The sequence below is a fragment of the Scyliorhinus torazame genome, chromosome 4 (assembly GCF_047496885.1).
Source record: "Scyliorhinus torazame isolate Kashiwa2021f chromosome 4, sScyTor2.1, whole genome shotgun sequence".
Lineage (NCBI taxonomy): Eukaryota > Metazoa > Chordata > Chondrichthyes > Carcharhiniformes > Scyliorhinidae > Scyliorhinus > Scyliorhinus torazame.
In genome coordinates this window covers 350,049,488-350,074,390 of record NC_092710.1, presented here as the reverse complement: position 1 = coordinate 350,074,390, position 24,903 = coordinate 350,049,488, and the positions used below count along the sequence as shown (strand labels likewise).

Genomic DNA, 24,903 nt, shown 5'->3' with positions numbered 1-24,903 from the left:
GAGGAATTCCTGCAGCGATGTCCTGGAACTGAAATGATTGACCTCCAGCAAACACAATTATCTTCCTTTGTGTCATGTGTGACACCAACCAATGGAAAGTGATTCCCATTGACTCAGTTTAGCTAAGGCTCCTTGATGCCACACTTGGTCAAATGTTGCCTTGAGGTCAAGGGCAGTCAAGGGGAGAAGGGGGGCGGGGGGGGGGGGGGGGCAGTGACAGGGAGCGACTTGGTGATAGCTCCGTGGGTTCAGGTAACCCCCTCGGGATCGGTGTGGCCTGGGTCAGTCTGCCATTGCTGCAGTAATTGTTTTAAATGCACCCATTTGGTACAGGTTACGCGCCTGGCTGCTCACTCCTGACTGCTCACTGTATCCTGTAAATGTTCTCGGAGCTCTGGTTATTTGGGAGCCCGGCCAGGCGGTCTCTTGGAAACCCTCAGACCCCAGCTGACCCATCAGCAGGATGGGTGTGGTCAAACTCAATCAGTGGCCCATCAGGTGCTGCCACTCCTCGGTTCACTCACCAGAAGCTCAGCCCCACTGCAGGGAAGCAGGAGAATAGCAAAGCTCACCCCAAACAAAGGACACATGCACCCTGGCCGTTGGGACCCTCCTTGGCACATTGACCCTCTCAGGGCGTGGGTTTCCTCCGGGTGCTCCGGTTTCCTCCCACAAGTCCTGAAAGACGTGCTGTTGGTGAATTGGACATTCTGAATTCTCCCTCTGTGACCCGAACAGGCGCCGGAATGTGGCGACTAGGGGCTTTTCACAGTAACTTCACAGTGTTAATGTGAGCCTACTTGTGACAATAAAGATTATTATTATTGTGCACTGACCTCGAACTCTCGCCTATGTGCCAACTTAACTGGTGACGAACCTCTTTATTTTACATGGCTCACACTCTTTCTAGGTGTGACCCCATAGAGCACATCAGATGCTGCGTGTCTTGCCCTCTGACCTGCGATGTCTTTGGCGGCTGTCCTCTAGAGAGCCTGGACCTGGATGGGTGCGGCCAACTTTCGGGTGTCACAGGCGGTGAGGTGCCATCCTCTTCTGTCTGCTGCCCATAGATGCAGCAGTATCAGGTGGGGGGAATTGAGAAGCACTGAGGTGTTCCAGCACCTCCCCAGAGGAAGTCACCAGAATTTGCCCTATAACTTCCTCTTGATGGCCCTGGGTACTCTAATGGAGCGAAGGTGAGGCCGGTGTGAGTTCCGGAGGCTCCATCCTCGCCTGGTGCTGCTAGTCCTGGAGGTCCGTCCTCGTCTCAACCCGGGTCCAGGTGCCCTCAACCATGGAGCACTGAGACTGGATCTTAGCGAATGAATCATGTCCATTACTGCCTCGGTCATGTCGCTCTGTGACTGGCCCAGGTCAGTCAGCTCTCGGTCAATGCTCTCGCCGCCCTCAGCCATGACCCCTTGTGACCATGTGGGCCTGGTACATGGCTGCCTGTGCTCCCCTGTCCTGAGCCTCAGCCGGTGACCGCAGTGCACAGTAGGCCTCGGATGTCCTGACCCATGGCTGTAACTTTTTGACCCAAGGCTTCTTCCACGGATGTCAACCGTTCAGTGTTGGCTTGGGTACCATGCATTGTCGGCATCATCTCCTGCACCTGCAGGTGGTTGGACTCCTCCAACTGCACTTGTAAACACTGGAAAGTTGCCGACAGCCCCTTTTATAGATCCTGGCTCTGTGTCTGCAGCTCCACCAGTGATGAGATCATACTTCCCAGATGTGCAATACCTTTCTACAGCTGTCCATTCCCTCCAGAGGTCCTATCACCATTTGATCTGCTGCAGTATATGTGATGTGGGCACCAGAAGGTGACCCATGAGCCTCCTCACTAAAATTCCCCACCGAGGTGATCAAGCGAGAGCACAACGCGGCCGGATAATGCCGGGTGAGGCTTTCAGCAAGCCTCCTCACAGGTTCCACGCCTCGTGAGATTCTCTAGCGTCTCACGAGATGTCGGATTCGGAACTTCGCCCCAAATGGGTGGGACCGAATGATGCTTGCAGAAATAGATCGTAAACCTACTTACGACCTACTCACGCGGGATCCACCGGCCTCCCTTTCTCGATTCTTCAGCCTCCCTAGGGAGTCTGCAGCCGGGCGCTGATCAGTGCTAGTCCACACAAACGTGGACCAGGCGGAACAGCACCCGGGGGGTCTCCTGGGCCTCCCGAGACCCCAGGATGGTCAGGGTAAGTGCAGAGTGGCTCACTGTCCCTCCCCTAGAATGCAGGCACCTTGGCACTGCCCAGCTGGCACTGCCACCCTGGCACTGCTAAGGTGCCCGGATGGCACTGCTAAGCCAGCAGGAGCACTGCCTGGGTGCCAGGGTGGCAGAGCAAGGGTGTCTGAGTGCCAAAGTACCCCTCACTTGAGGGATATGGGGTAGTGTCCATGTGTTAGGGGTGACGTTCACCATGGGTGGGGGGGTGGGTATGGGGGACTCACAGGCTCACTTAGCGATCGGGGCACCCTTTGAAAATGGCGGCCCAATCCCTGCATTCAACTCCCCAGTGCTAAAAACATTTCTAAGTGTGGGCTAAACCGGTGAGTAACTCCCCAGGACTAAGTGTCACTGAATAGCGGTGGGGAAACTCCCTGAAAAACCCACCACAACGTAACTGCGATGGTGGAGGGTGCAGGTGAAAGCAGTGCCGAGATGTCGGTGTCTTCCCCAGACTGCTGCTCTGGGATATGCTGTTGTTGTGGCTGGGAGCGACGTACCCTAGATGGGCTGGCATGGTCTGATTGTGATCCTGCAAGACAAAAGACAAGACACATGGTGAGATCGTGGGAAGGAGTGGGCTTGGGAAGGGGGGTGACTCACTTGCTGTACTGACATCATTTTGTATCAGGGGCTCACTTGGTTGTCACATGCCGACCTTCGTCTCAGAAATAGCCCTCTCCTGCACCTCCCTGGCTAACTCCATCGCCCTCTGCTCAGCAAGGGTGAGAGCCCAGATACCCTGGATGCCCCCTCTGGTCTTTTCCCACTCTGTTCTGTTATGGGGCACCTTTTCCAAGGAACACATAAAGTATATGGTGAGACTCATGGAGTTGCGTTACACGGGGGTCTGAAGCTGGTGGCATGTGTGCGCAAGACTCCTGGCCAAAGAGGACAACACAGGTATTAGGGTTTGGTGCAAGGTGGGATGTGAGGCAGTTGCAGGCAGATAGGTTTTGATTGGCCTCTATGGGAATGGGGGTGTGATGTAAGGAGCAAGGGATGGGACTGATGCCGCGGGAACAGAGGTGGGGGCTCACCCGAGCTGCCCAAAGGAGGTTGTTCATCTTCTTCCGACACTGCCCGGTGAGGCTCACAGCACTGACCACCTAGGCCACCTCCACCAAGGCCCGTTGGATGACCATAGACGGGAGCTTCCAGTCCACCCTGGGGAAGAGGGTGTCCAGCCTCCCCTACACCACATCCAACATTGTATCGAGCTCCGAGTCGGTCAAGTATGGCGCTGCTCTTCTCTGAGCCATCTCCTTGGCTGGAATGAGGGTATGTCGGGACTGGAGAGCTTATAAGCAGCTCCAGCTTGTCAAGCTCTCCAGCACCAATTCAGACCCAATTGGCTGAATGGCCTACTTCTGATCCTACATCTTGTGGATTAGAATCAACATTTAGGATTTTGAATTTGCAACTTCAAGCAAAGGAGATTGGGGAAGGTCAGATGTGAAGGGGTTCTGATGGAAGAGGGGGAAATGGGGGGAGGTTAAACCATGCTCAGCAAACTATGTTTGATAGTTGCTGGATGTGATGGGTGCTGAGCATATTGCCACTCCTGGATGAGGGAGAGAGCTACTGTAATGAAGCTCCTCGATCAGAGAGCAGCTTCCATCATCTGACTGAAAATTTGAATAGGGTCAAAAACTGGAAGCAATTAGGGACTAATTTCACCTAATTTCACAACCCACGACAGTTCATCTCTAACTGTTTCCAGGCAGAGATGGGGCATAATGGATCCTCAATGTATCAGGGTGTGATGGAACGCATGGCTTATCCTGATGAGCTGGAGGCCTCTCTGATTGTCCAGCTGAATTTGTGAGGAATTCAAAAATAATCAGCAGATTTATCAAAGTTTTGGTGAGACTGTGGGAATGGTTTCAGGTTTATTAATGTAATGTACCTGTGCATTTTTCAAGTTTTAGATCAGAACTCAAGAAACCTGTACAGTCTGTCTTGATCCCCACATCAGAAGATTTGTTGGCGCACATACAAAACACAGTCGGAGTGCTGGAAGATACTGTTGGTAAGGAGCAAATAATTGACAAATATATGGCTTCATGTGTTCAATTTATTCACAGAATACAAAGACACATAGATATATGCAACTGCGCACTTGTGCACATATATATATATTCACAAATCCTTAATGTGGCAGGGCAAGTTGAAAGGCAGATCAGAAAGCATCTAGGAACATAGGAACACAGGAATTAGGAGCAGAATTAGGCAATTCAGCCCTTCGAGCCTTCTCCGCCATTCAATCAGATCATGGCTGATCTCTTCCTGGTCTCAAATCCACCTCCCTACGTGTTCCCCATATCCCTTTAACCCGATTTTTAAAATCAGAAATATATCTATCTCCTTCTTGAAACTATTTAAGGACTCAGATTCCACTGCACTATGGGGCAGCAAGTTCCACAAATTCACCACCCTCTGCGAGAAGTAGTTTCTCTTGATCTCAGTTCTAAATCTACCGCCTCTCAACCTATATCTGTGACACCTCACTCTAGAATGCCATACAAAGGGGAACATTTGGTCTATGTTTACTTTATCAATTACTTTCAGTATCTTATATACTCGATCAGATCCCCTCTCATCCTTCTAAGCTCCAGCGAGTTTCACCTCTCCTCGTACATCAACCCTTTCAGCCCTGGAATCAATCTGGTGACCCTCCTCTGAACTGCCTCCATTGCCACCACATCAAATAAGGAGACCAAAACTGGACACAATACTCCAGATGTGGTCTCACCAACACCCTATACAATTGCAAAAACACTTCTCTATTTTTATACTCCAGTCCTTTTGCAATAAACGCTGACATTCCATTTGCCTTTTTAATTACCTGCTGTACCTGCTTTCTGCGATTCATGAACAAAGATACCCAGACCCCTCTGCCAGTCGCATTCTGAATCTGCTTTCCATTTAGGTAATAATTTGCCTTTCTATTTTTTAGGCTAAAATGGATCCCACTTATCTACTTTAAACTCCATCTGTGAAATTTTGGCTCCTCTTCACTGCCTGCTTTCCCACCTAATTTAGTATCATCCGCAAATGTTGTTATGTTACACTCTGCCCCTGTTTGCAGATCATTTATATAGATTGTGAACAGTCGAGGTCCAAGGACTGACCCCTGTGGCATGTCGCAAGTTACAGTTCACCAGCAAGAGAGGGACCCATTTATCCCGACCCTCTGCTTTTTGTCAGTCAACCAATCCTCAATCCAATGCGGTCTTTTATGCGTCAACTTGTCAAGCGTCTTCTGGAAGTCTAGATATACCACATCCACAGGTTTCCCATTATCCACCTTGTTGGTTACGTTCTCAAAGAACTCCAGCAAGTTTGTCAAGCATGACTTACCATCAGTATGCTGACACTAGTGGACTCAGGTTTGTCTTTCCAAACGTTCATTCACCTGCCCCTTAATGATTGATTCCAGCAGTTTCCCCATCGCAGAGGTCAACTAACTGGTCTTTGTTGGAACACTTGACTTTGGAAGGAGGGCATTTAATACAAAAACAGAGAAATAATGATAAACCATAAAAATGAGTGGTTCGGCCTCAACTCGGAAAATGGTGGTGTAGTGATAATATCACTGGATTTGTGATTCTGAGGCCCAAGCTAATGTTCTGACCTCATGGATTAAAATCCTAGTAGTGGAGAAATTTCAATTCAATTAATAAATCTGGAATTCATAAAGTTAAACTTTGTGGGATGTTGTTTTCAGTAAAGGAATATTCTCAGAGTTTAGTAATGTCGATAGATGTGGAATGGGTTTAATTCAAGTGTACTGTGTGAATGTGTAGCCATGACTGTAGTTATGTTTTTTGTATTATGGCCTTTCTTGTTATAAGAACAAAGAAGAACAAAGAAAAGTAGAGTACAGGAACAGGCCCTTCGGCCCTCCAAGCCTAAGCCAATCATGATGCCCACAGTGGGCTAAACAGCTGGTTTGTAAAGCAGAAGAAGGCCAGCAGCGCGGGTTCAATTCCTGTACCAGCCTCCCCGAACAGGCGCCGGAATGTGGCGACTTAGGGACTTTTCACAGGAACTTCATTGAAACCTATTTGTGACAATAAGCGATTTTCATTTCATTACTTGGTCCGTATCCCTCTATTTCCTCCCTATTCATGTATCCACCCAGATGCCTCTTAAATGTTGCTAATGTGCTGCTTCCACCACATTCTCTGGCAGCGCGTTCCAGGTACCCCCCACGCTCTGTGTGTAAAATTTACCCCACACATCTCCCTTAAACTTTTCCCTACTCACCTTGAACCTGTGCCCCCTTGTAATTGACACTGCCACCTTTGGAAAAAGCCTCTGACTATCCACCCTGTCTATGCCTCTCATAATTTTGTAGATCTCTATCAGGTCGCCCCTCATCCTCCGTCTTTCCAGTTTAATAAACATTCTTTACTTTGAATGATTGCAATAGGACTGGACCAATCCTCACTGGTTTGCATATCTTTACTCACATGACATCAAATGGCAAAAAAAGATAAGAAACCATGTTCCAAGTTTCCCTTCTGGGTTTTGGGATACTTCACATCTGACTTGAGCGATGTTCTTAACAATGCTAGTTCAGGGGGGTTAAGTGATGCAAGCACAGAAGTAGCTGCTTTTTCATGGGCTCTGGTGTGACTTACTTATAATCTTACTTATCCTGATTGTGCAAATTTATCTATCCAATCCTTGAGTTAATATTTGCTATTATGGTCCTGGAAGATTTCGGGATTAGTATTGGTAAGAAATTTGTTGATAAAGAGATCGCCAGATACAGCGATGGAGGAGCCGCCCTTTCAATATGGCAGCCTGATCCTCGGGATGTCTCTCGCTCCCGCACTCTCTGGCGTTCTCTCACAAGTGGTGAAAATAATGACTGCCGACATTATTCAAGTGATTGACTAAAATCTGAGTGAATCTATGTTGTCCATAAATCTATGTAGTCATGAGGCTTGGTTGCAAAGCACCATGAAGAGGCTTGATGTCATAGAGCAGAGAATCCTGCCTGTGCAACATGATGCTTTCTCTGTGGAGGCATGAATTCGCTCCTTGGAAAACAGGTTGAGTGGCATGCAGAGGTCCTGGAGGACTTGGAGAACTGAGGTCAGAGAAAGAATATCCGAATCGTCGGTCTGTCAGAAGGTGTGGAGGGTAAGACCCCTGTTAAGTTCTTTGATGACCGGCTGCCACGTTTTCTCAAGCTGGATTCAAAGGCTGAAGATTTCAAATTAGAAAGGGCGCATCATATATTATCTTTGAGGCCATGGGATGGTTTTTATTCCAGGCCCTTAATCACTCAGTTCCACAACATTAAAAGCCATCAGAAGGTCCTGGAGACGACATAGTGAGGTGGGACCTGGATCCATGAGGGAGTGACGATTTCTTTCTTCCAGGACTTCTCAGCAGCAATGCAGGCCAAGCGTCAGAACTTCAGTGAAGTTTGGAGGCAACCCAAGGCTGTTGGGGTGAATTGTACTACGTTTTATCCTGTGATCTTGAAAATTGTATCCAGCAATTCCGTCAAGTCGTTCAATAATGCAAATTCTGCTTTGCCCTTCATTCAATCCATGAGGGGCAAGGAAACAGGTTGGTAGTTTGCTGCTTGCTCTAACTCAAGCTCTAATCCCGACTTTTTCCCTATCATGGTGTTGTCGACTGATTTTATTATCTTAGATTTATTATCATCCTGTCAATGAGATTTGTTCTTATATGTGCACTGATTGATCATCTTCTGATTCTCCTAGAACGTTTCAGGGCTTGAATTAGTATCATTGGCATGATTATTATTCTTTATTATTGTATTATCTCATATTAACCACGATAAATATGCCGAGTGCTTATTACCTGTCTTTTACTTCCATTTCTGAGTGCTAATCATGGTAGAATTGAGTGGCGCCTTTTCCAAGGGGTGGGAGGGTTTTGGATACAGGTCTAAAATGTGGGAGGGGCATTTGATTCTCATTACCTCATTGGCCTTTCTCTTCTTCTCCTCTGTCTGGAGAAGGTATCCAGATTGGCACCCGCTCCCATTTTCCCCGAGGAAATATCCTAATAGCCCGGTCGTGGTCTCTTTGATAAGGATTTGGAACCAGCTGAGGAAGTACTTGAAGTTGGGACAAGTGTCATGTGAGAGTGCCTTTAAGAAATGGATGTTTACGCAATGTACCTTTAAGAAATGCAGTGATGTCAGAACGTGGGTGGAGCTGGGTTTTAGCTCAGCCATTTTGCAGTTTTTAGTTTCAGTTTTGAGGAAAAGAGTTTGGGTGTGTCTGTGTTTTCAGTGAGCTGAATCTACTGTGATCTCTGCCATGAAAGACTCTGGATCATTTGGGTGATTTAAACTCATAATAGTAATGCCTTTAACCTGATGTGTTTCTGTTTAAAGGTGTTAAGTCTCTTGGATGTTGAAATAAATAACTGAAGGATTATTTAGTGTTGTATTATTTTCAGGGTTATCTTTGAAGTAAGGCGTGTTAAGTGATCCGATGTTTATTTAAAAGGTTAAGTTGAGTTCGTGGAATAAACATTGTTTTGTGTTTAAAAACCCACGTGTCCATAATTGTAATACCACACCTGGAGAACAAGCCGTGTGCTTCAAAAGCAACAATACATTAAAGGGGGAGGTTGGTTGAACTCCATGATACTTTTTGGGGTTCTGAAAACGCCTCTCCCATAACAAAAGGGTCGATGATGGTTCCATTCTGTGGGAACCACAGGTTTGCGTCCGGTAGGACGGATGGGATGTATGAGAGGTGGCAAAGGGAAAGAATAGAAGGAGTGAGGGACCTCTATCGAGAAGAGCAGTTTGCGGAGTGGGTGTAGTTTCGAGAGAAATTCGAGTTGCCTCGGGGAAGTGAGTTCTGATACCTAGAGGTGCGAGATTTTGAACGGAAAGAACTACCTGCATTCCCTTCATTACCAGAATATACGCTCCTGGAAAAACTGATGATTCCAGATGTTTGGGGAGAGGGGAGGATTGGAGATATTTATGAATGGCTAGGAAAGAAAGAGATGGCACTGGTGAACAGGATTAAGGGCAAATGGGAGGAGGAGCTGGGGATCGAGCTAGGATTGGGGATATGGAGCGAGGTGCTGCGCCGGGTCAACACGACCTCCTCGTGCACGAGGAAGAGTCTCATTCAATTTCAGGTGGTGCACAGGGTGCATATGACATGGGCCCAGATGAGTGGGTGGAAGATCGCTGTGAGGAGCGTGAGAAGGGCCGGTTCTGGGGGTGTGAGAAATTGGAGGGGTTTGGGGACGGGTATGTTTAAGGATTTGTTGAAGATACTGGGATTTGGGGTAATGCCGTGCCCCTTGGTGGCGACATTCTGGTGTCGAAGGTGCCGGAGCTGCAGGAGGGGAAAGGGGCTGATAATAATAATAATCGCTTATTGTCACGAGTAGGCTTCAATGAAGTTACTGTGAAAAGCTCTGATGTGGTGGCCTTTGCCTCCTTGATTGCCCGGTGAAGGACACTGCTGAATTGACGATGGGCCTTGGCACCGGGGGTGGCTACTTGGATTGGGGATGTGCAGGAATTTCTCAGTCTGGAGAAGATTACGTTTGCCCTAAGGGGGTCGGAGGAAGGTTTCTGAGCCCAATATATCTGTTCTTCTCCATGTGAAATGAAATGAAATGAAAATCGCTTATTGTCACTAGTAGGCGTCAAATGAAGTTACTGTGAAAAGCCCCTAGTGGCCACATTCCGCCACCTGTTCAGGGAGGCTGGTACGGGAATTGAACTGTGCTGCTGCCTGCCTTGGTCTGCTTTAAAATCCAGTTCTTTAGCCCTGTGCTAAACCAGCCCCTGTTTATGGAATTATTTGTCACCGGGGGGGAAGGGGAATATAAACGGGTAAAATTTGTACAAACTGTGTATATTTATGGTATGTGTGGGTGTTCACTGTAACGATATTTGATTTGAGTTTGGAATAAAATACATTTTTTTAAAAAAGCGAATCGCTAGCAGTGTTAAAGAAGGAGACCCAAAAGCTGACCAGCCTAGGGCATGACCAGAACACACGGGTATGATGAGCAGGCCCCCGAGAGCACCATCCAAATTTGCCCTCCCGCTCCCATGTAAAACTCACTCATCCTTGCCTTAGTTAGGTGAGCGCTATGTATCACCTTGGGCTGAACTTGGCTAAGCCGCGCACAGGAGGAAGTTGAGTTCACCCTGAGAAGAGCCTCGCACCACATCTCTTCATCCAGAATAAGACCGAGCTCCCACACCCACTTTTCTATCACCCGGTCCAGCAAAGCGCTATCCATTGATATGATCTCCCCATGAATATTTGAAATACTGCCCCTGTCAGACCCCGCCAGCAAAAGGATTCGCCTCAGCAAGGTGGCTGCTGAGCGATAGGAAATGTAGGACAGGCTTTTCAGGTAGAATTGTGCAACTGGAAGTAGCAGAACAAATGCATCCCTGACAGTTTAAATATCATCGAGAGCTCCTTCAAACTGGAAAATCATCCCTCCACGAACATATTCCAAAGCTCCCCTCCAGGACTCAAATATCACATCCAGACTCAGCAGCATAAACAAACGATTGTCACAGATAGTGACATGGAGTTCAGTTTGTAACGCTGCTTAAACCGTCTCCATATCCTTAAAGTAGAGATCACTACCGGGTTCAAGGAATACTTTGCTGGGGAGAACGGGACTGAGGTCGTCACCAAAGCCCGCAAACCCAGGCTGCCACATGGTTTCCTCCATCCGTCCCCAAATGGAATTCAGCTCCCCAGCCACCACAGCAGCTTTTCAATATTGACTGCCCAATAATAGACGAGCAAGTTGAGGAATGCCAGACCCCCCGACAGCCGGCCCTCGGAAGGTACACCCTACGGGTTCTTAGTGATTCACCCAGCAAAATTAAAGCGGTCAGTAAACTGTTAATCCTGTTAATCCTGGCAAAGACAGATTTAGGGAGGAAAGCAGGGAGGGATTGAATCAAAAAGCAAAAACCTTGGGAGAATCTTCAGTTTTACGGGTTGGAATCTGCCTGCCAGGCACAGCGGAAGATTATCCCACTTTTGCAGGTCTGACTTCATCCGACTCACCAGGCTTATATAATTTAACCGATATGAAGCGTAGGCCAATCATGAGCTACTCAGATACCCAGATACCAGCAGCTCAGAAGCTACCTCTGGGGGAGGGGGGGATTAACTGCAAAGTATTCATTCTTCTCCAGGTTCAGTTTGTACCCCAAAGAGGAGCCAAAGCTCCTCCGTATTCCTTTCATAGCAGAAACTGGATCCATAACATACAAGAGCAGGGACAGGATTCTCTAACCCCAGGCCAGGTCGTGGAATCGCCGGGGTGGAAGGGCGCGACTCACGCGATGCCGGTCCGCCGATTCTCCGCGCGGGATGGGCCGAGTGGGCACCGAGATAGGCCGAGTCCAGCTTCCGCCGTTCACATGTGTCCTACCGGGCGGGACCTCAGCGTCCCTCCTGCGGGGGAGGCGGCCTGGTGGGGGAGAGGGGGTGTCCAACCCCGGGGGGGGGCCTCCACCGTGGCCTGGCCTGCGATCGGGACCTACCGATCGGCGGGCCGGCCTCTTCTGGTGGGGGCCTCTTTTACTCTGCACCGGGCCCCTGTAGCTCTACGCCATGTTGCGTCGGGGCCAGCGCAGAGAAGGAAACTAGCACGCATGTGCGAATTCGCGCTGTCTGCAGCGTGCACGCGCAGACCCATGGCGCCCATTTTACGCTGGTATCGGCAGCTGGAACTGCGTGAGTCGCTCCAGTGCCATGCTGGCCCCATGTAGGGCGCAGGATCGCTGTTCCTGGGGGCCTGTTGACGCCGTTGTAAAACACTTAGCCTCAGGATCAGAAAATCCCGCCCAGGATGTTAGCATACAATGACACCTTATACCCCTCCCCTCCCCCCCCACAATTTATCCCCCTCCATTCCCCCGAAGACCTCAATGCAATGGCCAATGGTTTAATTGCCAGTGTAAACAGGAGATGGGCAGCCCTGTCTCGTGCCTCTATTCCAGAGAAAGTACCCCAAGCTTATCGGGTTAGTGCATACATTTATCTTGGGTGATCTATGAACCCATTAAATAAATTTCTGCCCAAGTCCAAACAACTGCCACTCTATTCTGTCAAAGGCCTTTTCTGCATCCATCGAGATAATCGCCTTTTGTTCACAAGCTGAAGAGGGGAGGGGACAACATTCAGCACCCATCCCTGCACAACATGGAGGACCCACACCGCGGACCGGCACCCAATACATAAGCCCCCCCCCCCGGGATCGCGCCCGCCCGCGGATCGGTAGCCTGGCTGCCTGTGAGGCATCCCCCCGGTGATCGATCCCCCTGCTCCCACTAGGGCGGCCGCGGACTGATTCCGCAGACGCCACTGGCCGTTCCCAACAGGCAAAACCTGGTTAGAACCACGCAGTCGTGAACTCGACCAGTTTACATTGGAGAATCATCGCAGGGCCTCTGTCAATGGCCCCCGACAGCGCGCTTGATTTGCGGTGATTCTCCGGGGACCAGAGAATCACGGGAGCGGCATCGGACTGGATTTCGGACCGGGTTTGACGCCCATTTTCCACCCCTGCGCCGATTGCGATTTTGGCGCGGAGGCTCGGAGAACCCTGCCCAAGAAAAATGATAGATACACAATGTAAACACATAGACTGAGACATTGGGTGAAGCATACGGAGTGCAGTGCTACACAGTAGAGAAGATATGTGCAGTGATCAGATCGGTCCATAAAAGGGCCATTCAGGAATCTGGTTGCAGTGGTGAAGAAGCTGTTTTCGAATCTGTTAGTGTGCGCCCTCAGACTTGTGTGTCTTCGGTCTTTTAAAAATGACAGTCGTGACTGGCTTTCAGAATGCGTGGTGTGCTGCGCATGCGTGCCGCCTCAGCAGTGCGCATGCCCGGAGCCCAGTGAGAAACACCGCTTCCTCCTGACGTCAGCATGCTGACCCAGGAGATTTTAAAAATAATTCAATGCAGTCTTCCTGCCTGGAGCGACAACAGAGAGCAGGTCACACACCCCAAATCGTGCTCTGGGCGCGATTGCGATTTCTCCATTTTGTCAGCAGTAAACAAGCAACAGGACGGAAAAATTTAAAATGGATCGTTTTGTATTCAGAAAGAGAGAGGGCCAGAGACACAAACAGGCCAGGATCTCACAACTAAACCTGCTGGAGTGAGTGACTCAGGAGAATCCACAGCTGGACAAAGCAGTGGTGGTGTGAGCTGTACAGGAGAGTCACAACAGGACAAAGCGGTGCTGGTGTGAGCTGTACAGGAGAGTCCACAACAGGACAAAGCAGTGCTGGTGTGAGCTGTACAGGAGAGTCCACAGCAGGACAAAGCAGTGCTGGTGTGAGCTGTACAGGAGAGTCCACAACAGGACAAAGCAGTGCTGGTGTGAGCTGTACAGGAGAGTCCACAACAGGACAAAGCAGTGCTGGTGTGAGCTGTACAGGAGAGTCCACAACAGGACAAAGCGGTGCTGGTGTGAGCTGCTCAGGAGAATCCACACCAGGACAAAGCAGTGCTGGTGTGAGCTCCAGGAGAGTCCACAACAGGACAAAGCAGTGCTGGTGTGAGCTGTACAGGAGAGTCACAACAGGACAAAGCAGTGCTGGTGTGAGCTGTACAGGAGAGTCCACAACAGGACAAAGCAGTGCTGGTGTGAGCTCCAGGAGAGTCCACAACAGGACAAAGCAGTGGTAGTGTGAGCTGCTCAGGAGAGTCACAACAGGACAAAGCAGTGCTGGTGTGAGCTGTTCAGGAGAGTCCACAACAGGACAAAGCAGCGCTGGTGTGAGCTGTTTAGGAGAGTCCACAACAGGACAAAGCAGTGGTGGTGTGAGCTGTTTAGGAGGGTCCACAGCTGGACAAAGCAGTGGTGGTGTGAGCTCCGGGAGGGTCCACAACAGGACAAAGCAGTGGTAGTGTGAGCTGCTCAGGAGAGTCCACAACAGGACAAATCAGTGTTGGTGTGAGCTGCTCAGGAGAGTCACAACAGGACAAAGCAGTGGTAGTGTGAGCTGTACAGGAGAGTCACAACAGGACAAAGCAGTGGTAGTGTGAGCTGTTCAGGAGAATCACAACAGGACAAAGCAGTGCTGGTGTGAGCTCCGGGAGGGTCCACAACAGGACAAAGCAGTGGTAGTGTGAGCTGTACAGGAGAGTCACAACAGGACAAAGCAGTGGTAGTGTGAGCTGCTCAGGAGAGTCACAACAGGACAAAGCAGTGGTAGTGTGAGCTGTACAGGAGAGTCACAACAGGACAAAGCAGTGGTAGTGTGAGCTGTTCAGGAGAATCACAACAGGACAAAGCAGTGGTGGTGTGAGCTGTTCAGGGGAGTCCACAACAGGACAAAGCAGTGCTGGTGTGAGCTGTACAGGAGAGTCCACAACAGGACAAAGCAGTGCTGGTGTGAGCTGTTTAGGAGAGTCCACAGCTGGACAAAGCAGTGGTGGTGTGAGCTCCGGGAGGGTCCACAACAGGACAAAGCAGTGGTAGTGTGAGCTCCAGGACCTCTGATGAACAACCCATCCAGAAATGTAACATGGAATGACAAAGCAAGTGAGATCATGAGGACCAAGCAGGTTCACCTGTCGCAGTACAGGTAAGCAAAAATGGTGGGTGACGAAGTTCGGCCGGTGCGGGACGCGAAGGTCGGCCGGCGCGGGTCCTGAAGTTCGGGCAGCGAGGGACGGGAAGGTCGGCCGGCGCGGGTCCTGAAGGTCGGGCAGCGCGGGACGCGAAGGTCGGCCGGCGCGGGTCCTGAAGTTCGGGAAGCGCGGGACGCGAAGGTCGGCCGGCGCGGGTCCTGAAGTTCGGGCAGTGCGGGACGCGAAGGTTGCCCGGCGCGGGTCCTGAGGTTCGGGCAGCGCGGGACGCGAAGGTCGGCCGGCGCGGGTCCTGAAGTTCGGGCAGTGCGGGACGCGAAGGTTGCCCGGCGCGGGTCCTGAAGTTCGGGCAGTGCGGGACGCGAAGGTTGCCCGGCGCGGGTCCTGAAGTTCGGGCAGCGCGGGACGCGAAGGTCGGCCGGCGCGGGTCCTGAAGGTCGGGTTGCATGGGTCCTGAAGTTCGGGCGGCGCGGGTCCTAAAGGTCGGCCGGCGCGGGTCCTGAAGGTCGGGCGGCATGGTTCCTGAAGGTCGGCTGGCGTGGATCCTGAAGGTTGGCCAACGTGGGTCCTGAAGGTCGGCCGGCGTGGGTCCTGAAGGTCGGCCGGCGTGGTTCCTGAAGGTTGGCCAACGTGGGTCCTGAAGGTCGGCCGGCGTGGGTCCTGAAGGTCGGCCGGCGTGGTTCCTGAAGGTTGGCCGACGTGGGTCCTGAAGGTCGGCCGGTGTGGGTCCTGAAGGTCGGCCGGCGTGGGTCCTGAAGGTCGGCTGGCGTGGGTCCTGAAGGTCGGGCAGCGTGGATCCTGAAGGTCGGCCGGCGTGGGTCCTGAAGGTCGGCCGGCGTGGGTCCTGAAGGTCGGCCGGCGTGGGTCCTGAAGGTCGGCCGGCGTGGGTCCTGAAGGTCGGGCAGCGTGGATCCTGAAGGTCGGGCGGCGTGGTTCCTGAAGGTTGGCCGACGTGGGTCCTGAAGGTCGGCCGGTGTGGGTCCTGAAGGTCGGCCGGCGTGGGTCCTGAAGGTCGGCTGGCGTGGGTCCTGAAGGTCGGGCAGCGTGGATCCTGAAGGTCGGCCGGCGTGGGTCCTGAAGGTCGGCCGGCGTGGGTCCTGAAGGTCGGCCGGCGTGGGTCCTGAAGGTCGGCCGGCGTGGATCCTGAAGGTCGGGCAGCGTGGATCCTGAAGGTCGGGCAGCGTGGATCCTGAAGGTCGGCCGGCGTGGGTCCTGAAGGTCGGCCGGCGTGGGTCCTGAAGGTCGGCCGGCGTGGGTCCTGAAGGTCGGGCAGCGTGGATCCTGAAGGTCGGGCAGCGTGGATCCTGAAGGTCGGCCGGCGTGGGTCCTGAAGGTCGGCCGGCGTGGGTCCTAAAGGTCGGCCGGCGTGGGTCCTGAAGGTCGGCCGGCGTGGGTCCTAAAGGTCGGGCGTCATGGGTCCTGGAAGTCGGCCGGCATGGTTCCTATAGGTCGGTTGGCGCGGGTCCTAAAGGTCGGGCGGCGTGGGTCCTGAAGGTCGTGCGGCGCGGGTCCTGAAGGTCGGCCGGCGTGTGTCCTGAAGGTCGGGCGGCGTGGGTCCTAAAGGTCGGCCAACGTGGGTCCTGATGGTCGGCCGGCGTGGGTCCTAAAGGTCGGGCGGCGTGGGTCCTAAAGGTCGGCCGGCGTGGGCCCTAAAGGTCGGGCGGCGTGGGTCCTGAAGGTCGGGCGGCGTGGGTCCTGAAGGTCGGCCAATGTGGGTCCTGAAGGTCGGGCGGCGTGGGTCCTAAAGGTCGGCCAACGTGGGTCCTGAAGGTCGGGTGGCGTGGGTCCTGAAGGTCGGCCAGCTGGGTCCTGAAGGTTGGGCGGCGAGGGTCCTGAAGGTCGGCCGGCGTGGGTCCTGAAGGTCGGGTGGCGTGGATCCTGAAGGTCGGCCGGCGTGGGTCCTGAAGGTCGGCCGGCGTGGGTCCTGAAGGTCGGCCGGCGTGGGTCCTGAAGGTCGGGCGACGTGGGTCCTGAAGGTCGGCCGGCGTGGGTCCTGAAGGTCGGTTGGCGTGGGTCCTGAAGGTCGGGCGGCGTGGGTCCTGAAGGTCGGCCGGCGTGGGTCCTGAAGGTCGGTTGGCGTGGGTCCTGAAGGTCGGGCGGCGTGGGTCCTGAAGGTCGGCCGGCGTGGGTCCTGAAGGTCGGCCGGCGTGGGTCCTCAAGGTCTGCCGGCGTGGGTCCTAAAGGTCGGGTGGCGTGGGTCCTGAAGGTCGGGCGGCGTGGATCCTGAAGGTCGGACGGCGTGGGTCCTAAAGGTCGGGCGGCGTGGGTCCTAAAGGTCGGGCGGCGTGGGTCCTGAAGGTCGGGTGGCGTGGATCCTGAAGGTCGGCCGGTGTGGGTTCTGAAGGTCGGGTGGCGTGGATCCTGAAGGTCGGCCACCGTGCGTCCTAAAGGTCGGGTGGCGCGGGGCCTCAAGGTCGGCCGGCGTGCGTCCTCAAGGTCGGCCGGCGTGGGTCCTAAAGGTCGGCTGGCGTGGGTCCTGAAGGTCGGGAGGCGTGGATCCTCAAGGTCGGCCGGCGTGGATCCTGAAGGTCGGCCGGCGTGGATCCTAAAGGTCGGCCGGCGTGGATCCTAAAGGTCGGCTGGCGTGGATCCTCAAGGTCGGCCACCGTGGGTCCTGAAGGTCGGCCGGCGTGGGTCCTAAAGGTCGGCTGGCGTGGATCCTAAAGGTCGGCTGGCGTGGATCCTCAAGGTCGGCCGGCGTGGATCCTGAAGGTCGGCCGGCGTGGGTCCTAAAGGTCGGCCGGCGTGGGTCATAAAGATCGGGCGTCGTGGGTCCTGAAGGTCGGCCGGCGCGGGTCCTAAAGGTCGGGCGGCGTGGGTCATAAAGATCGGGCGTCGTGGGTCCCGAAGGTCGGCCGACGTGGGTCCTGAAGGTCGGGCGTCATGGGTCCTGAAGGTCGGTCGGCGTGGGTCCTGAAGGTCGGCCGGCGTGGGTCCTGAAGGTCGGCCGGCGTGGGTCCTGAAGGTCGGCCGGCGTGGGTCTTGAAGGTAGGTCGGCGTGGGTCCTGAAGGTCGGCCGGCGTGGGTCCTGAAGGTCGGGTGGCGTGGGTCCTGGAAGTCGGCCGGCTTGCTTCCTATAGGTCGGGTGGCGCGGGTCCTAAAGGTCGGGCGGCGTGGGTCCTATAGGTCGGCTGGCGTGGGTCCTAAAGGTCGGGCGGCGTGGGTCCTATAGGTCGGCTGGCGTGGGTCCTAAAGGTCGTCCGGCGTGGGTCCTGAAGGTCGGTCGGCGTGGGTCCTGAAGGTCGGCCGGCGTGGGTCCTAAAGGTCGGGCGTCATGAGTCCTGGAAGTCGTCCGGCATGGTTCCTATAGATCGGGTGGCGCGGGTCCTAAAGGTCGGGCGGCGTGGCTCCTATAGATCGGCCGGCGTGGGTCCTGAAGGTCGGGCGGCGTGGATCCTGAAGGTCGGGCGGCGTGGGTCATAAAGGTCGGCCGGCGTGGGTCCTAAAGGTCGGGCGGCGTGGGTCATAAAGGTCGGCCGGCGTGGGTCCTAAAAGTCGGGCGGCGTGGGTCATAAAGGTCGGCCGGCGTGGGTCCTAAAGGTCGGGCGGCGTGGGTCCTGAAGGTCGGGCGGCGTGGGTCCTGAAGGTCGGGTGGCGTGGGTCCTGAAGGTCGGGTGGCGTGGGTCCTAAAAGTCGGGCGGCGTGGGTCATAAAGGTCGGCCGGCGTGGGTCATAAAGGTCGGCCGGCGTGGGTCCTAAAGGTCGGGCGGCGTGGGTCCTGAAGGTCGGGCGGCGTGGGTCCTGAAGGTCGGGTGGCGTGGGTCTTGAAGGTCGGGTGGCGTGGGTCCTAAAAGTCGGGCGGCGTGGGTCATAAAGGTCGGCCGGCGTGGGTCATAAAGGTCGGCCGGCGTGGGTCCTAAAAGTCGGGCGGCGTGGGTCCTGAAGGTCGGGTGGCGTGGGTCCTGAAGGTCGGCCGGCGTCGGTCCTGAAGGTCGGGTGGCGTGGGTCCTGAAGGTCGGTCGGCGTGGGTCCTAAAGGTCGGCTGGCGTGGGTCCTAAAGGTCGGCCGGCGTGGGTCCTGAAGGTCGGCCGGCGTGGGTCCTAAAGGTCGGCCGGCGTGGGTCCTGAAGGTCGGCCGGCGTGGGTCCTAAAGGTCGGGCGTCATGGGTCCTGGAAGTCGGCCGACTTGGTTCCTATAGGTCGGGTGGAGCGGGTCCTAAAGGTCGGGCGGCGTGGGTCCTATAGATCGGCCGGCGTGGGTCCTAAAGGTCGGGCGGCCTGGGTCCTAAAGGTCGTCCGGCGTGGGTTCTAAAGGTCGGGCGGCGTGGGTCCTGAAGGTCGGGCGGCGTGGGTCCTGATGGTTGGCCGGCGTCGATCCTAAAGGTATGCCGGCGTGGGTCCTGAAGGTCGGACGGCGTGGGTCCTGAAGGTTGGCCGGCGTCGATCCTGAAGGTCGGCCGGCGTGGGTCCTGAAGGTCGGCCGGCGTGGGTCCTGATGGTCGGCCGGCATGGGTCCTGAAGGTCGGCCAACGTGGGTCCTGAAGGTCGGCCGGCGTGGGTCCTGAAGGTCGGGCGGCGTGGGTCCTGAAGGTCGGCCGGCGTGGGTCCTGAAGGTCGGCCAACGTGGGTCCTGAAGGTCGGCCGGCATGGGTCCTGAAGGTCGGCCGGCGTGGGTCCTATAGGTCGGCCGGCGTGGGTCCTGAAGGTCGGCCGGCATGGGTCCTGAAGGTCGGCCAACGTGGGTCCTGAAGGTCGGCCGGCGTGGGTCCTGAAGGTCGGCCAGCGTGGGTCCTGAAGGTCGGCCAACGTGGGTCCTGAAGGTCGGCCGGCGTGGGTCCTGAAGGTCGGGAGGTGTGGGTCCTGAAAGTTGGCCAACGTGGGTCCTGAAGGTCGGCCGGCGTGGGTCCTGAAGGTCGGCCGGCGTGGGTCCTATAGGTCGGCCGGCGTGGGTCCTAAAGGTCGGGCGGCGTGGGTCCTAAAGGTCGGGCGGCGTGGGTCCTAAAGGTCGGCCAACGTGGGTCCTGAAGGTCGGCCGGCGTGGGTCCTGAAGATCGGGCGGCGTGGGTCCTAAAGGTCGGCCGGCATGGGTCCTGAAAGTCGGCCAACGTGGGTCCTGAAGATCGGCCGGCGTGGGTCCTACAGGTCGGCCGGCGTGGGTCCTGAAGGTCGGCCGGCGTGGGTCCTGAAGGTCGGCCAACGTGGGTCCTGAAGGTCGGCCGGCATGGGTCCTGAAGGTAGGGCGGCGTGGGTCCTGAAGGTCGGGCGGCGTGGGTCCTGAAGGTCGGGCGGCGTGGGTCCTGAATGTCGGCCGGCGTGGGTCCTGAAGGTCGGGCGGCGTGGGTCCTGAAGGTCGGGTGGCGTGGGTCCTGCAGGTCGGCCGGCGTGGGTCCTGCAGGTCGGGTGGCGTGGGTCCTGAAGGTCGGGCGGCGTGGGTCCTGAATGTCGGCCGGCGTGGGTCCTGAAGGTCGGGCAGCGTGGATCCTGAAGGTCGGCCGGCGTGGGTCCTGCAGGTCGGGTGGCATGTGTCCTGAAGTTCGGCCACCGTGGGTCCTAAAGGTCGGGTGGCGTGGGTCCTGAAGGTCTGGCGGCGTGGTTCCTGAAGGTCGGCCGGCGTGGGTCCTAAAGGTCGTCTGGCGTGGTTCCTGAAGGTCGGGTGGCGTGGATCCTGAAGGTCGGCCACCGTGGGTCCTAAAGGTCGGGTGGCATGTGTCCTGAAGTTCGGCCGGCGCGGGTCGCGAAGGTCGGCCGGCGTGGGTCCTAAAGGTCGGGCGGCGTGGGTCGCGAAGGTCGGCCGGCGTGGGTCCTGAAGGTCGGCCGGCGTTGTTCCTGAAGTTCGGCCGGCGCGGGTCGCGAAGGTCGGCCGGCATGGGTCCTGATGTTCGGCCGGCGCGGGTCGCGAAGGTCGGCCGGCGTGGGTCCTAAAAGTCGGGCAGCATGGGTCCTGAAGGTCAGCCGGCGTGGGTCCTAAAGGTCGGGCGGCGTGGGTCCTAAAGGTCGGGCGGCGTGGGCCCTGAAGGTCGGCCGGCGTGGGTCCTTAAGGTCGGGCCACCTGGGTCCTAAAGGTCGGCTGGCGTGGTTCCTGAAGGTCGGCCGGCGTGGGTCCTAAAGGTCGGGCGGCATGGGTCCTGAAGGTCGGGCGGCATGGGTCCTGAAGGTCGGGCGGCGTGGGTCCCGAAGGTCGGGTGGCATGGGTCCTGAAGGTCGGCTGGCGTGGGTCCTAAAGGTCGGGCAGCGTGGGTCCTGAAGGTCAGCCGGCATGTGTCCTAAGGTCGGGCGACGTGGGTCCTGTAGGTCGGCCGGCGTGGGTCCTGAAGGTCGGCCGGCGTGGGTCCTGAAGGTCAGGCGGCGTGGGTCCTAAAGGTCAGGCGGCGTGGATCCTAAAGGTCGGGCGGCATGGGTCCTGAAGGTCGGGCGGCGTGGGTCCTGAAGGTCGGCCGGCGTGGGTCCTGAAGGTCGGGCGGCGTGGATCCTGAAGGTCGGGCGGCGTGGTTCCTGAAGGTCGGCCGGCGTGGGTCCTGTAGGTCGGCCGGCGTGGGTCCTGAAGGTCAGGAGGCGTGGGTCCTGAAGGTCGGGCGGCGTGGGTCCTGAAGGTCAGGAGGCGTGGGTCCTGAAGGTCAGGAGGCGTGGGTCCTGAAGGTTGGCCAACGTGGGTCCTGAAGGTCGGCCGGCATGGGTCCTGAAGGTAGGGCGGCGTGGGTCCTGAATGTCGGCCGGCGTGGGTCCTGAAGATCAGCCGGCGTGGGTCCTGAAGGTCGGGCGGCGTGGATCCTGAAGGTCGGGCGGCGTGGGTCCTAAAGGTCGGGTGGCGTGGGTCCTGAAGGTCGGCCAACGTGGGTCCTGAAGGTCGGCCGGCGTGGGTCCTGAAGGTCGGGTGGCGTGGGTCCTGAAGGTCTGGCGGCGTGGTTCCTGAAGGTCGGCCGGCGTGGGTCCTAAAGGTCGGCCGGCGTGGGTCCTAAAGGTTGGGCGGCGTGGGTCGCGAAGGTCGGCCGGCGTGGGTCCTGAAGTTCGGCCGGCGCGGGTCGCGAAGGTCGGCCGGCATGGGTCCTGATGTTCGGCCGGCGCGGGTCGCGAAGGTCGGCCGGCGTGGGTCCTAAAGGTCGGGCAGCGTGGGTCCTGAAGGTCAGCCGGCGTGGGTCCTAAAGGTCGGGCGGCGTGTGTCCTAAAGGTCGGGCGGCGTGGGCCCTGAAGGTCGGCCGGCGTGGGTCCTTAAGGTCGGGCGGCGTGGGTCCTAAAGGTCGGCTGGCGTGGTTCCTGAAGGTCGGCCAGCGTGGGTCCTAAAGGTCGGGCGGCATGGGTCCTGAAGGTCGGGCGGCGTGGGTCCCGAAGGTCGGGTGGTATGGGTCCTGAAGCTCGGCTGGCGTGGGTCCTAAAGGTCGGGCAGCGTGGGTCCTGAAGGTCAGCCGGCATGTGTCCTAAGGTCGGCCGGCGTGGGTCCTGTAGGTCGGCCGGCGTGGGTCCTGAAGTTCGGCCGGCGCGGGTCGCGAAGGTCGGCCGGCATGGGTCCTGATGTTCGGCCGGCGCGGGTCGCGAAGGTCGGCCGGCGTGGGTCCTAAAAGTCGGGCAGCGTGGGTCCTGAAGGTCAGCCAGCGTGGGTCCTAAAGGTCGGGCGGCGTGGGTCCTAAAGGTCGGGCGGCGTGGGCCCTGAAGGTCGGCCGGCGTGGGTCCTTAAGGTCGGCCGGCGTGGGTCCTGAAGGTCGGGAGGTGTGGGTCCTGAAAGTCGGCCAACGTGGGTCCTGAAGGTCGGCCAACGTAGGTCCTGAAGGTCGGCCAACGTGGGTCCTGATGGTCGGCCGGCGTGGGTCCTGAAGGTCGGCCAACGTGGGTCCTGATGGTCGGCCGGCGTGGGTCCTGAAGGTCGGCCGGAGTGGGTCCTGAAGGTCGGCCGGCGTGGGTCCTGAATGTCGGCCGGCGTGGGTCCTGAAGGACGGCCGGCGTGGGTCCTGAAGGTCGGGCGGCGTGGGTCCTGAAGGTCGGGCGGCGTGGGTCCTAAAGGTCGGCCGGCGTGGGTCCTAAAGGTCGGGTGGCGTGGGTCCTAAAGGTCGGGTGGCGTGGGTCCTAAAGGTCGGGCGGCGTGGGTCCTAAAGGTCGGGTGGCGTGGGTCCTGAAGGTCGGGTGGCGTGGATCCTGAAGGTCGGCCACCGTGGGTCCTAAAGGTCGGGTGGCGTGGGTCCTGAAGGTCGGGCGGCGTGGTTCCTGAAGGTCGGCCGGCGTGGGTCCTAAAGGTCGGCTGGCGTGGTTCCTGAAGTTCGGGTGGCGTGGGTCCTAAAGGTCGGCTGGCGTGGTTCCTGAAGGTCGGCTGGCGTGGGTCCTAAAGGTCGGCTGGCATGGGTCCTGAAGGTCGGGTGGCGTGGATCCTGAAGGTCGGCCGGTGTGGGTTCCTGAAGGTCGGGTGGCGTGGATCCTGAAGGTCGGCCACCGTGGGTCCTAAAGGTCGGGTGGCATGTGTCCTGAAGTTCGGCCGGTGCGGGTCGCGAAGGTCGGCCGGCGTGGGTCCTAAAGGTCGGGCGGCGTGGGTCGCGAAGGTCGGCCGGCGTGGGTCCTGAAGTTCGGGCGGCGCGGGTCGCGAAGGTCGGCCGGCATGGGTCCTGATGTTCGGCCGGCGCGGGTCGCGAAGGTTGGCCGGCGTGGGTCCTAAAGGTCGGGCAGCGTGGGTCCTGAAGGTCAGCCGGCGTGGGTCCTAAAGGTCGGGCGGCGTGGGTCCTAAAGGTCGGGTGGCGTGGATCCTGAAGGTCGGCCGGCGTGGGTCCTGAAGGTCGGGCGGCGTGGGTCCTAAAGGTCGGCTGGCGTGGTTCATGAAGGTCGGCCGGCGTGGGTCCTGAAGGTCGGGCGGCGTGGGTCCTGAAGGTCGGCCGGCGTGGGTCTTGAAGGTCGGCCGGCGTGGGTCCTAAAGGTCGGCCGGCGTGGGTCCTAAAGGTCGGCTGGCGTGGGTCCTGAAGGTCGGCCGGCGAGGGTCCTGAAGGTCGGGCGGCGTGGGTCCTAAAGGTCGGCTGGCGTGGTTCATGAAGGTCGGCCGGCGTGGGTCCTAAAGGTCGGCTGGCGTGGGTCCTAAAGGTCGGCCGGCGTGGGTCCTAAAGGTCGGCCGGCGTGGGTCCTGAAGGTCGGCCGGCGTGGGTCCTGAAGGTCGGGCGGCGTGGGTCCTGAAGGTCGGCCGGCATGGGTCCTGAAGGTCGGCTGGCGTGGGTCCTGAAGGTCGGCTGGCATGGGTCCTGAAGGTCGGCTGGCGTGGGTCCTGAAGGTCGGCTGACGTGGGTCCCAAAGGTCGGCTGGCGTGGGTCCTGAAGGTCGGCCGGCGTGGGTCCTGAAGGTCGGCCGGCGTGGGTCCTGAAGGTTGGCCGGCGTGGGTCCTAAAGGTCGGCCGGCGTGGGTCCTGAAGGTTGGCCGGCGTGGGTCCTGAAGGTCAGGCGGCGTGGGTCCTGAAGGTCAGGCGGCGTGGGTCCTGAAGGTCGGGCGGCGTGGGTCCTGAAGGTCGGCCGGCCTGGGTTCTGAAGGTCGGGTGGCGTGGGTCCTGAAGGTCAGGCGGCGTGGGTTCTGATGGTCGGCCGGCGTGGGTCCCGAAGATCGGCCGGCGTGGGTCCTGAAGGTCGGCCGGCGTGGGTACTGAAGTTCGGGCGGCGTGGGTCCCGAAGGTCGGCCGGCATGGGTCCTGAAGGTCGGCTGCCGTGGGTCCTGAAGGTCGGCCGGCGTGGGTCCTGAAGGTCGGCCGGCGTGGGTCCTGAAGGTCGGGTGGCGCGGGTCCTCAAGGTCGGCCGGCGTGGGTCCTGAAGGTCGGCCGGCGTGGGTCCTGAAGGTCGGTCGGCGTGTGTCCTGAAGGTCGGCCGGCATGGGTCCTCAAGGTCGGCCGGCGTGGGTCCTAAAGGTCGGGTGGCGTGGGTCCTCAAGGTCGGCCGGCGTGTGTCCTAAAGGTCGGGCGGCGTGGGTCCTCAAGGTCGGCCGGCGTGGGTCCTAAAGGTCGTGTGGCGTGGATCCTGAAGGTCGGCCGGCGTGGGTCCTAAAGGTCGGCCGGCGTGGGTCCTGAAGGTCAGGCGGCGTGGGTCCTGAAGGTCGGCCGGCGTGGGTCCTAAAGGTCGGCCGGCGTGGGTCCTGAAGGTCGGGCGGCGTGGGTCCTG

At 57.5% G+C, this 24,903-nt stretch overlaps 1 protein-coding gene across 1 annotated transcript in view; it reads left to right on the top strand.

Moving 5' to 3' along the window:
• The window catches only part of LOC140411509 (dynein axonemal heavy chain 6-like), a 1,703,852-nt gene that overhangs the window by 398,663 nt on the left and 1,280,286 nt on the right, over positions 1 to 24,903 (top strand). Inside the window, exon 16 of the mRNA XM_072500595.1 lies at positions 4,165 to 4,271. Within this exon, the coding sequence (XP_072356696.1) occupies positions 4,165 to 4,271 (107 nt within the window). The remainder of the gene's footprint in view (positions 1 to 4,164; positions 4,272 to 24,903) is intronic.